At 35.4% G+C, this 12,303-nt stretch overlaps 1 protein-coding gene across 2 annotated transcripts in view; it reads left to right on the top strand.

The window, feature by feature from the left end:
* PTPRD (protein tyrosine phosphatase receptor type D) overlaps positions 1-8,734 on the top strand; it is a gene marked incomplete at both ends in the record, with an annotated part of 312,639 nt that extends 303,905 nt beyond the window's left edge. For both annotated transcript variants that reach the window (XM_082301167.1, XM_082301166.1), the window contains 3 exons: positions 2,000-2,154; positions 6,167-6,302; positions 8,666-8,734. In XM_082301167.1, coding sequence (XP_082157293.1) covers positions 2,000-2,154; positions 6,167-6,302; positions 8,666-8,734 — 360 coding nt within the window. The remainder of the gene's footprint in view (positions 1-1,999; positions 2,155-6,166; positions 6,303-8,665) is intronic.
* Between the last annotated feature and the right edge of the window lie 3,569 nt (positions 8,735-12,303).

Genomic DNA, 12,303 nt, shown 5'->3' with positions numbered 1-12,303 from the left:
CAGTTCCCAATATGCTCTAATGCTGGTCTAACATAGACTAAGGAACTTTACTCCTCTGCTTATTAAATAATATTAAATAAGAGAGGTTATTGTCATTTCACAGTTGCATTGGAATACTGCATTACTGAAGTCATGAGACATACTAATACAGTTGTATACATATACACACCGAAAATGTGTGATCTTTCCAATGACAGACCACACTTATGTAAAGTAGTGTCTTTCTTACTTTTTCTACCTGGAAAAGTTACTGTTATTTTAGTGTAAGTCCTATCAAGGTCAGAAATTGCTGAAGAGTTTCCATCTTCTTAGCAACATGTTGAAAGTCAGATTTCAGGTTTTCCTTCTTCACTTTAGGAGAATGGAAGGTTATTTTGAGGGAAATCAACCTATACTTGTGTCTTCTTGATGAATTTATATCATTTGCCTAAGGCTATCTGGAGGATGCAATTTCATTATGTCTTCTTGGGGGAAAATGGGATTACAGAGACTATTATCAAAGATGTTTGTATTAACAAAATACCATTTTGAAAGGAAACATTTAGTTTTTTGTGTTGATGCCCATAAGAAATCAAATTGGGTGAATATTTTCAAACATTACATATTTGTTTGTGGCAAAAAGCATTTCACAGATACAGACTACTAAATTGTCACAGTGGTCTAGTGGAAGAAGACAGTATGTGTGTCCTCTCAAAGTAGTTGCTGGTACACATACAGTTTTTTCTGTTCTCCTTACTCATCTGAGATACAGGAGGCAGAACCCCACAAAACCAGAGGAAATATAAAAGCAAAGCATTGGGGTATCCTTTGGTTATATTTAAAATCACTTCTGTATCATTTCAAAGGTCTGTAACAGCTGAGCGCTTGTGGTAGAAGGATAAAGAGAGAAAGATTGTTCTTGCCTCCAAGCATAACTTGGTGCTTTTTGAGGGGAATCTCCAGTAATGATTTGAATTTTTCATGAGTTTGACTTAGAAGAAATTTCAATTTTTCATGAGTTTCACTTAATAGAAGACCCTTTTGAAGACATGGCAGGGCGGGTGCTTAGAAAACATGATGTCTAGAGGCACCAGTTAACATCAGTAGCTCACATTGCCATGATTTTGAACATTTCAGCTGTGCAGATTGATAGTGTCAAAATCATCAAGCACAATGTTTGAAAATGCAGAACAAATTTGCTTTATCTGTTTGTATTGCATTTTTTATGTGTTCTGACTTTTTACACATTAAATAGGCATATAACAGAAGTTGTCATTTAGTAATTCCAGTGGCTTCATTATAAAAATAACTATGATGCAGTATTCTGCACTTTAAAGAAATGCTGTTAGTATTCCTAACCACAGGGATTGAAGAGCTTTAGATGGCTTGTTTTGAGAAAGGAGGCCCTTCCTCTCAATTTCAACTAACTCCAAGATGCTAGTGAATTAAATGAACCATTATTGAAGGGAAATACGTTAAACAACTGGCTTGTTGATCCATCTTCTTCCAGGAAAAATGTTCACCTCATAGAAAACAGCTTACTATTAAAGATAGCATCTGCAAGGAGGGCAATGAGTAAACAAGTCTTATCAGCAAGGATATTCCTGCCGTGAAGTGGATGAGCATATCTCAGAAATGAAAAGTCAGATTAGATGACCTTATTCTACCTGATCTGTATATAAAGGACTTTGTAGTCCACAGGATTCAAAACATAACATACCAAAAAAGTCATATACCCTGGGCCTCAGACACCCTTTTCACACCGTCAGAATGCCAGACAGCTCTCCTATGCAGTGTGGAAGAGAATCCATGCAATATTGTTAATGAAACGACACTTCCAGGCCAATGCAAAAGCTTCAGCCAGTACTGCAGTTAAAAGAATTTTCATATATGTGTTCTTAGCCATTCTCAGCTCCTCTCAAAATCCTTACTTTGTGATTGACTTTATGATTATTGGCTGACCGACTTTAAGCCGCAGCAACATGCTTTTGTGATACATCATTTGTGTCTTTTGTTAAAGGATGGTCAGTCCCGAACAGTGAGGCAGTTCCAGTTCACTGACTGGCCAGAACAAGGAGTGCCAAAGTCTGGAGAAGGATTTATTGACTTCATAGGCCAAGTGCATAAAACAAAAGAGCAATTTGGTCAGGATGGACCAATTTCTGTTCATTGCAGGTAAGTAAACAAAGCTTAAAAACTAATTATATGCAGATTTGTTTTTTTTCTAAAGCTGATTGCTGATTGTGGCAAAGGTGTATATTTAAACATTTCAGAAGTGAACTATCAGAAAATGTAATCAAATAGAAGATCTAAAAAGGAACACAACTGCTTTATGAAGTGGAAACTGTTCTGTAATATTCCATTTATATAGAAACAGTTCTTCAGAAATATCTGGAAACACATGATTTTTTCTTTACTTTTAAATGTCTCTAATGCAGCGTAAAAGCAAACTGGTCAATGCTGCACACAGAAGGAATAGGAAGACCCTTATAACAGGCTGCTACATCTGATTTTTTTTCCACTAGAAATTAAAAGTGAGGCTGTTACTTTGGTGGGAATTATTAGTTGCCAACAAGCTAGTTGCACCTCAGTGGCACATTAGTAGCAATCAAGATGAGACCAAAAAAAAGGTAGGTATCTCAAGAAAGGGAATGGAATTGAAAGTGGTGCTTAGAAATTTTGCCTGTCAAAAAAATCATTGAGGTTTGAGTTGATGAGTTCTAACTTCAGAACTCAGTGCTCATTTTTGTGATGGGTACCCTAAATTCCTTTGCAATTGATATGCAGATGAAAACAGCTTGCATGGTGGATAGGAATAATCCAGCATGGGCTTTTTTAATATTCTTGTATTTTTTATTTATTTTCTCTACAATATTCTAGTCTATAGCAGATGGCCAAAAATAATATCTTTATCTTTTTTTTCTCTTATTTAATAAATTGTTTTCTATAAATTCCATTAGGATTTTAGAGACTCATTTTTGTAATATGAATTTTTTTTTGGTAGATTAAATATTATTATTATTTATTGTAACAGAGATGCAAAATACTGGCACAAGATGCAAGTCCTTACTGTAAGCCAAGTAGTGCCTCAATACCAGCATGAAGACAAATGAATGAGTTTACTAGAGCCTAGTAAGCAGAGAGAAATTCTCATCTTTCCAAAGTCAGGAGTAAACAGAATTTGAGTTCTTTATTATCCCCTAATCTGAAAGACTGACAAATAAATGTATTGGAATACTTGAATCCTACTTTTTTTTGTGTGCCTAAAAATTTTTATGGCCTGCTGAGGATAATAGCATTGCAGAGCAGTGGTTGGGATTCATTTCACAAGGGAAAATGAAGGACAATCCTGATAAGAATAAGCCTTATTCTTCAACATTAATGAGTTTTGAGAGGACAGGAGTAATAAGCAATATTTATGCCTTTATGCAGATAAGAAAGCAAAGTGATATTATTCTTCTAAGTTCTTTGTACCATGCAGACATGTCCACTTGTGACTACAGTGAATACTGCTTACAGTACATTGTATATCCCTCCCAAATGGATGTGATCTTTCGTGGTAAAATTATGGATTTCTACCATTGACTTTGCTAGAAACAAAGTTAATTTCAGTGTAACTAATCATGGCTTGGTTTTAAAATGTCTTTATTATTATTGTAATAACAATTTAGGGACTGGTAATGCTAATCATCATTGTCAGCATTAGTCAACTTACATGAATAGGAAGTGTCCCTAGCAAATTAGTAAGTTTGTTTGTTTCTTTCAGGAAGCACAAGATCCTGGATACCTGCACTTTCCTAGTCTCTGAGGAATTACTGAAATAATGCCTCCAGTTTGTACCATGATGAGTTGTACAGTGAATTAAAACTCCTCTAGCGTTACTTCCTTTGGGTTTCCTTCACACTCTACACAATTTTGACAAGCTTGCTTTCTCTGTTACACACTAAAACCCCATGACCCACAATTTTAAATTTTCTCTTTCCCTAGCATTTTTGCAAATAGGTCAGTGTGTTGAATTAAAAGATTTCTAACCTCATGAGGCGGATACTTAAAACTATTTAAGAGAGCAAAGGACTGTTCACCTTGAAGCAAAATTTTCACTTCAACCAATATTAGATATTTATAGTCTTTTTATTCCAGCTTTTAGCTCAAGAGTGCAGAAGACCTTTCCCAGAATGCATTCAAGATGTATTTGTAGTGATAAACTCCTCTCTCTTGCAACAAATCAGTACTTCCTCATGGTTCATTAAAGCATCCTAACTTTAGTTTCTAGTTTAAATAATAAATCACTGTGAATCATAAAGCATCATGAAGAAGTGCTTTAACTTCACTCTAGAAATCCCTAGCATTTTTGTGTAGGAATTATTACAGTGTTAAAAGTTTTCTTGCCACTCTAAGTGGAACAGGATCCATTTCCTACAGGCTTTTCTCAAGACATTGCATTTGATGACTAGTTAGGATTTGCAAGCATCGAAATATTTCCATATTAGTCTCTCTTCCTCATTAAGTAGTGTCTCCAGATACTGATTTCTTAAGTACACAAGACAACAAATAAATTTCTTCCTTTTGCTGGAGATTTCCAAGTTATTTTTTTAAACAAAGATTTGTCTAATGTATGAGGCCAGAAATCGTCTCACATATTTGGAAAATCATACTTGGCTTTTTTTTGGTTGGTTGGTTGGTTTTTTGTTTTTTGGTTTGTTTGTTTGTTTGTTTTAAACTTTAAATAGCAGAGCAGGAGCAGGAACAAGGAGAATGTAAAATGGTAATCTGCCTTCATTCTTCTGATCATTTTCTGGGCTACTTGGTTTAGATCACACTGTCATCAGCTCTGTAAAGTCCAAGCACATTCCAATGAGCAGGTTCCAGGATTTTTCAGGATGTTTCTTAATTACTAGCTGTCTAATTTACCTCATCAGGTACCTTACTCTACAATTGCTTTAGATGTCCAGGACTGTTGTTATTCCATATAGGTAAATCATCACTGACAGCATGATATTCTGTCAAGTGGTGTGTCAGTTGTCCTTTGGCTTCAGCAATCTGAGGGCACCCAGCCTCTGCAAAATTGATAAATCCAATTGCGTATGTCTAATAGCCCTAGAAGTGCACTGACCTAGACCAAACACTAAAATGCCATCATACAGTTTGAGCATTCAATTTCCACACTAGTTTCATAAATTTGCTGGATCTCTGTCATAGTTCATATGAACATTCAGAGTTCTTCAGGTTTTCCCTGTTGTTCATGCTGTTCCATTTGCTTGTCTGGTGAATAGGTCTCATAGATACCTTCCCAAGGTTATCTGGCTGGGGAAAACCTTATGAAATTATTAGCATCAACAGTGAGATGACAGGGTGCTTAGTTTCCATCCACAGAAGTTCAGATTTAGAAAATCTTTTCTTCTGTGCAGTTACCTGTGTCTTTAGCCATGGATAATCCTTGTGAATAAGTGTTTGTTTAATTTTGAAAGCTGACAGCTATTGGTTCTATTGATTGCAAGAATTTCTACCACTTGTGGAGGGTTAAAGCTAATGGCAGAAACCCAGGACAGGACAGAGAGCAAACAAGCCATATATACTCAAAGAAGATATTTAATGTAGACAACCATGGTAAATGTATATCAGCATTGGAAAGTAAAGATCCAGACTTCCAGACTTGAATAAGACCCGAGTTGAGATTTTTTGTATCCGTTATTTGAATTGAAGCATATATGAACAAGTTCAATATTAAATGAACATCCATACTCCTAACTCAAAATAGAAGGTAAAATAGCACAGTGAAGATGTACAAAACAGGGCATATACATGACAAACTGAAGTAAAGCAAGCAGTAAAATGCATTTTGGCTTCATTTTCTCTTGTCAGTTCCAATGTATGTTATTGGCAACAAATATTAACATTTGCCTTCACCATGCACTGATTTCTGTATATCTGGATGAACAAACCAAGTCACTTTGCAAGGAAGACTGGAGTGTCAGGATGTATTCAGTAGCATGTAAAGTTTGCTTGAGCAGAGTTATTCTTTTGAATGCAGTGTGGTATTTTTCTGGGGAATTTTGCTTAGTGAGCCTTTCCCCATATAGACATTTGTACACATATGGTGTGTTGTAACCACAAATAACTTGTCAGCCAATTCTTTCAGCATTAACTGTCAATTAACATTTTATTTTCTCTTCATTCTCTTCAACAGCGCGGGTGTTGGAAGGACTGGAGTGTTCATAACCCTGAGCATTGTGTTAGAAAGAATGAGATATGAAGGTGTTGTAGACATCTTCCAGACTGTCAAAATGTTAAGGACACAGCGGCCAGCCATGGTACAGACAGAGGTGAGCAAAACAGTATCCATATGCCATGGGATGGAAAAGAAGCAGTACTTACACAAGCAAAAAAAAATGCATGGATAGAGACTGTATAAAAGGTGTTTACTTTTATATCTGAAGTCACATATTGGCCCTGTGACTATAGTGTAAAATCTGCCATAAAGGTACTGCAAGGACTATTTCCTGTTACTGCAGTAGTTACTGTAGGATGAGGAAGAAAAAAATCGTTTTTCCTAAATTATGGTAGTTGAGAAAATCTGTTTGTAAAGCATCACCCATTTTTATTTGATCCTTGTTTCCTGGCAGAAATGTGTGGTAACGAAGAAGCAGGCAAATTTTTTATGCAGGTGGATCCATTCCTTTTTTTTTTTTCCCCTGGGAGCAAGGTCTAGATCATGTCTTCAGACTGCCACTGTATTATTTTCATGTTTTTCTTGACTTTGTGTCACCAAGCAAGTGGCTTTTTGGCCTGAAAATCATAATGGTAAATTCAGCATTCAGGATAACTATAGTGTAAATAACTTCTATGCTAGCAAGTGCAGCATAGAGAAATAAAGGGAGGGATAAATAGTATAAACCAGTTACCTGGGCCTGTGTGCTTGGAACTCTGTCATGTCGTAAAGAATGCTTAAATATTATCAGTTAATGTTGTGCTTAATTTTTACTTTAATTTCTGAGCAGACGACCTGAACTATGCCAGAACCAACAGGTTAGGAGAACCAAGAAAAAGGGCAAGAGAAGGGAAACTTTTTAGGTCACACATTTATTTAGTATAATTTGATTGACACTGGCCTTTAAATTACAGTCTGTGAAATTTAAAATGGCTCCCCAGAGTTTGCCATTTTCCACAAGAAAATTAAACTTGTTCAGTAGAAGCTGGGTAGTTTTACTTTTAAGAAGATAACTTCATAAAAACTTATATGAAAAATACAGATATTTATTTTTAATCTTGTCAGTTAGCCAAGTAAATCACTGTGACCAAACCGAAGAGTTAATTCCATTTCTTTTCCATTACCATCATTCTTCTGGATAAGCAAAATGAAAAATGACTGCTTTATGTCATTTTGGCTCCAAGAAATAACTACAGTATACTGAAAAACTATGCTGCTTTGAGCCTACCTGACAAATGCAGAGTTCAATTCTGCAATATATGCTCCCTCCCCCTGCTTTGACTTATTTCTGTATGCTACCCTTCATCCCCACTGCTGAGAGCAGAAGTGTTGTGTACGCATTTCTTCCAGTATTCTGTGGAAAACAAATCTCTCATTCACTGGTATAAACTGCCAAGAAATCTAATCCTTATTAAACAAAGCACTTCCATGTGGACCACACATACACTTAAAGTTCAGGCATACGTGTAATGTATTCTGCCACTATTCTAACTATTCTGACTAACAGAAAAAAACTATTCGTGATCACACCACTTCAGTGAAGCAACTACCTGATTAGTTTCCTGGCCTCCAAAAGAGTTTTAATTGCGATCTTAGCAAGTCCAACCTCTGCAGTTACTATCAGATAAATAGTAACTATTTAACACTATACTATATAGTTATAACTATATAACACTATCAGATAAATAAACAGACATCCCTGAGCAATTTTTCTAATGTTTTTTGTTTTCTTTTTTACTTTTCACCATTTAAATCCTGAATTGTAGTTGGAAATAAGTACACAGATGTGCCGTTTTAGTGTAAGTGTGCAACATAACATAAATGTGCAAAAGGACTGCTTTATGGGGATGAGAGTAGCACAAACTGACAAATGTTGGATTCATCAGAGGTATAAGCAAATTTCTCACCACACTAAACTTCTCTCTGCTTTCAGGTGTAGGTTGAAATGAAGTCTGTTTCATGTGAATAAGGTGCTTTAGTTCCATATTTCTCACTTAGGCCCTTTTCTTGCCACAGTGTAAGGTATCTTCACATTTTCATCAACACCTACAGCATTCCATATTAAGGCTATGATGGACTTTTTCACTTAGTGTATTAGCTGTGGCATTAATTACACATTTTGCTACTTATTTTCAAATACATGGGGGAAAAGCACTCAAGCGTGTTCCTATCGGAAGAAAGCTTTATGCTGATATTGTTTTAATCCAGCACAACGGACCGTCAGTAGGTGGGTATATGGTCTCTGCACAAAAACAAGCTGCATTCTGTGGAAAATGTTGTTGCATTAAATGAGTGTCTGTCTTCATCTATGGTAGCTCAGAGTGGTTTTCTGTTGGTGTCAGCAAGTGAATATTGCTGAACTGCAGATGCCTTTGCAGTATCTTTGTTTGTAGCTACAGTATACTCACTATTACTTGAAAGAAACTAGAAACCAACCAACAAGCTGAATTTTTGATGCTTTTGTTTTTCTTTCTCTAGGATCAATACCAGTTCTGCTATCGAGCCGCACTGGAGTATCTGGGCAGCTTTGATCACTATGCAACATAAAAACCCATTGTGGATTTTTATTGCAGGCCCTTTAAGATCCAGAGAGCCGCTTCTGAGCCATACGATGTGCTTTAGAAGTACTTCTTAACTCTTAGCTAAGGAGCAATTATTGGGGATATATAAAATAAAAAATAATAAAAAAAAACAAATGAACAAAAATATTGGGGATATATAAAACAAAAAAAACAACAAAAAAAGAACCCCACCCAACAAGAAGTATTCCATGTGGACCAAGAATTCACAGTTTAATAACCTAACCATAATAAAAGAATCCTGACCACTGAGGCGTCTGAAGGATCTCATTTACAGATACCTCAAGGGTTCGACATTGGTTGAAGTTAAAGGGAAGAGGAAATTAATCAGAAAGAGTGATCATCTTATTCAGGATTACATGCTTTTGCAAAGAGGAGTTTTGAGAACTGCAGTTCAGTGCAAGATGTTTGTTGCAAGGTTGGGTTCTGGCTTCTCAAACAAAGCGGACTCTTCAACATCACCCTTTCCCATCATACTGCTCATCATAACACTTTAGGGAAAATGTGGGAATGTTTAAAAAGAAAGTCCTTGATTTAGTTTTTTAGTATTGTAAAGATACTGCTGACCTGTGCTTCATTTTTAACTGTGTAAACTTTTTCCTTTTTTTAACAAGAGTTTATCATTCAATGAAGTGAATTAAAGAAAAGGTTGCATAACTGTTAATATTTTTGTTTAAAAAATGTAGATTTTTTTTTTAAGCTGTAGAACTGTTATCTGTAATATTGTGCTGTAGAAATGTTAGATACTTTGAAAATTTGCACATTTTTGTGCAGTCCTACAGTACCACAGTCTTGTTAGTATTAATTTTGTAGTTTTATTTGGGTTTTTTTTCTTTAAGAAAATATTCATTGTAATCAGTTAAATCAAAATGGGGCTTTTTGGTTTCTTTTGGAATCAACAGGGAGGCGCAAAGTATAAAGATGCTGCTAGCACATACACACACGCGCACACATATGCACATGCACACTCACACTCTTCTCTCTTTTTATATATATATATGTATGTATTACTGTCTACCCTTTTCTGAATCTCTGTGTAGTTGCAGAGAATACAGATGGATAGATGACACACGTGCACATAAGCATATCCATTCTTACATACCTGGATTTATCAAAGCATTGGGAAAGTTTTTCTGCATACTGCAATTATATCAAACTACTATTTGATCAGCTCTGCATTTTTAAGGTCCATAAACTTCTGTTTCAAAGGGAAGTGAGGAATGCACATCATTGATATTCAAACGCCATCTCTATCCCAAATAATATTTCTATCCACATTTCCACTTGAACACACACACATGCACACATACAGAGCACACACATGCACACACGCACACAGAGTATGTGATTTAGGCTTCAAGTGAAGTTCAATATTTGTAACACTATAGTGCAATAAGAAATCATATTATTAAATGTAGGAGGTGTGCATGGGGGAAAGGTCAGTGCATATCCCTTTAGGAGGGGAGAATGTTGTAATATACTAGGTATTAAGATGTTTTAAAATTGTATTCAATAGTATACTGTCTATAGTGTGCGCTATATAATTTACATTTATCGTATGTAACAGGGCAAAGCCAAACACACATTGCTCTGTGAAATCAAATGTTTTGTGGCATACAGCATTGTTTGGGGATGCTGGGGTTTATTTTAATTTTACATTTAGAGTGCCTTATATTTGATGCCTATTTTGAATAGTATTTCTTTAAGTTAGCCTTCATTTGTATTTAGTTTAGTTTGTTTATATCTCTGTTGTTCTTTTCAAACATTTTACTACATGTACCAGACAATTTTGAAAAATATGCATTTCCAGTTTCTAATCAAGTATGGATGGTAATAAATGATAACCCAAAACACATAGGTAGTCAAGGCCCTTTATCTTTCCATATTTCTAATAACAGACTAGCCCACAAATTGGAAATCTATTTCTGGTTGGCTTTACAAACCCACTGTGTCACTGTTTATAGTGTTATCTGTCATTGCAGAGATGTAGCAGCACAGTAGCAGTAGTTGACATCAGCAGTGCTTATGATGCTTTTTTTTTTTTTTTTCCCCCTCAAATTTATTTTGGACCAAGTCCTGCTCATTCACTCATGCCAACAGATTGCTAAAGTCAAACCATTGCTTTCAGTGGGAAAGTTCATGTAAGGCTAGTGAGACTGAGCCCACATGACATACTGGAGATTGACAGATTTTCTTCCAGGAAAAAGGAAAATTCTGTAAACAGCACAAACTACTTTTTGAGACTCTTTGTAGAACGCCATTTACATTGACCTTGGTCACCATGTGTTCTGCCACTGTCAGTACATCAGCATCAAAGGATGCTTTCTTTGGGGTTTCAAATAGGAGCATTGCTATGGCTTCTCAACATGGCCTCAACATTTTTTGTTCTTACTCCAATTTTCTCACTCCTATAAGAAATGAGAATGAAAGACCAAACTCCAGCAATTGTATTTGAGCACTTTTGTAATGAAACAAAAAAAAACCCAAGCCAAAAAAATCAAAACATAAATATAAATATATATATATGGAATAGAAGTATTATAGAAGGCTACCTCAGAATGAGATTCTATAACTTACATCTGAACCAGAGAAGAATGTGCACTATGTTTCTTTCTCTTCTTCTTTCTTGAGTTACACTTTGAAATAATGATTGAAGTGCCAGGTTATGTAGTGTGGTCATGTTCTTCAACTCAAATATAGGAAATCAGAAATACAAAACAATGAAGTGTCATTTTGAAAACATAGACTAAGGAAGGTTCTTGCACACTGGATCCATACAAAGATCAGTGCATTTTCCCTAGCAGACTGTCTTGCAAGCTCCAAAGAAAATGAGGGCGTAAAAGAAATACAAAAAAGCAGAGCCAATTTGTGAGAAAAACTGTTGTACAACTAAATACTCCTTTTAGGTTTTTTTGTTTCTTAAGATAGCTCTTAGCATCATTGATGTGCATTCCACTTTCTGTATTCTTATATATGCATTCTGCAGTCAATTTAAATTGTGAGCATCTTTGTCTACATACATCATACATTTCCAAGCTTAAAATTGGTTTCATCAGCATAACCAGTACGGTGCTATTATTTACGTTTGTATGTGTAGTTATGTCTAATTTTGTAGTTAGTTGCAATGGGGGAAAAAAACCACAAAATATATAAAAATGATTTATACAGAAGTTTAATTTAGCTCTTTTTAAAAAAATTATTTGAGTGGTTAGATAGCGGAGAAGATGGCTGGGGGAAGGAGTGACCCTCTAAGGAGATTTGCACTTTCTATATATACCTTTGTACTATGCACTGCCCTATTGATTCTACACCCAATAATGTTATAACTTGAACCCATCTGTAAGAAATTGCTTACAAAATCCACTTGTATGTATTTAAAAGACACAGAACATGTAAAAAGGAAAAAAAAAAAGCACTGCTTTTTTTTTTCCTTTTATTCTTTCCCATTTTTCTTTATGTTTATTTTTCTATTTTTTTCTTTTTTTCTTTTTTTTTTTTTTTTCCCCTTGGTGCCCTGATACTCCACAGATATCAGAA

Source organism: Coloeus monedula (assembly GCF_965178545.1).
Source record: "Coloeus monedula genome assembly, chromosome: Z".
Lineage (NCBI taxonomy): Eukaryota > Metazoa > Chordata > Aves > Passeriformes > Corvidae > Coloeus > Coloeus monedula.
The sequence above is the reverse complement of the archived record's forward strand: the minus strand, read 5'-3'. Positions and strand labels throughout refer to the sequence as shown.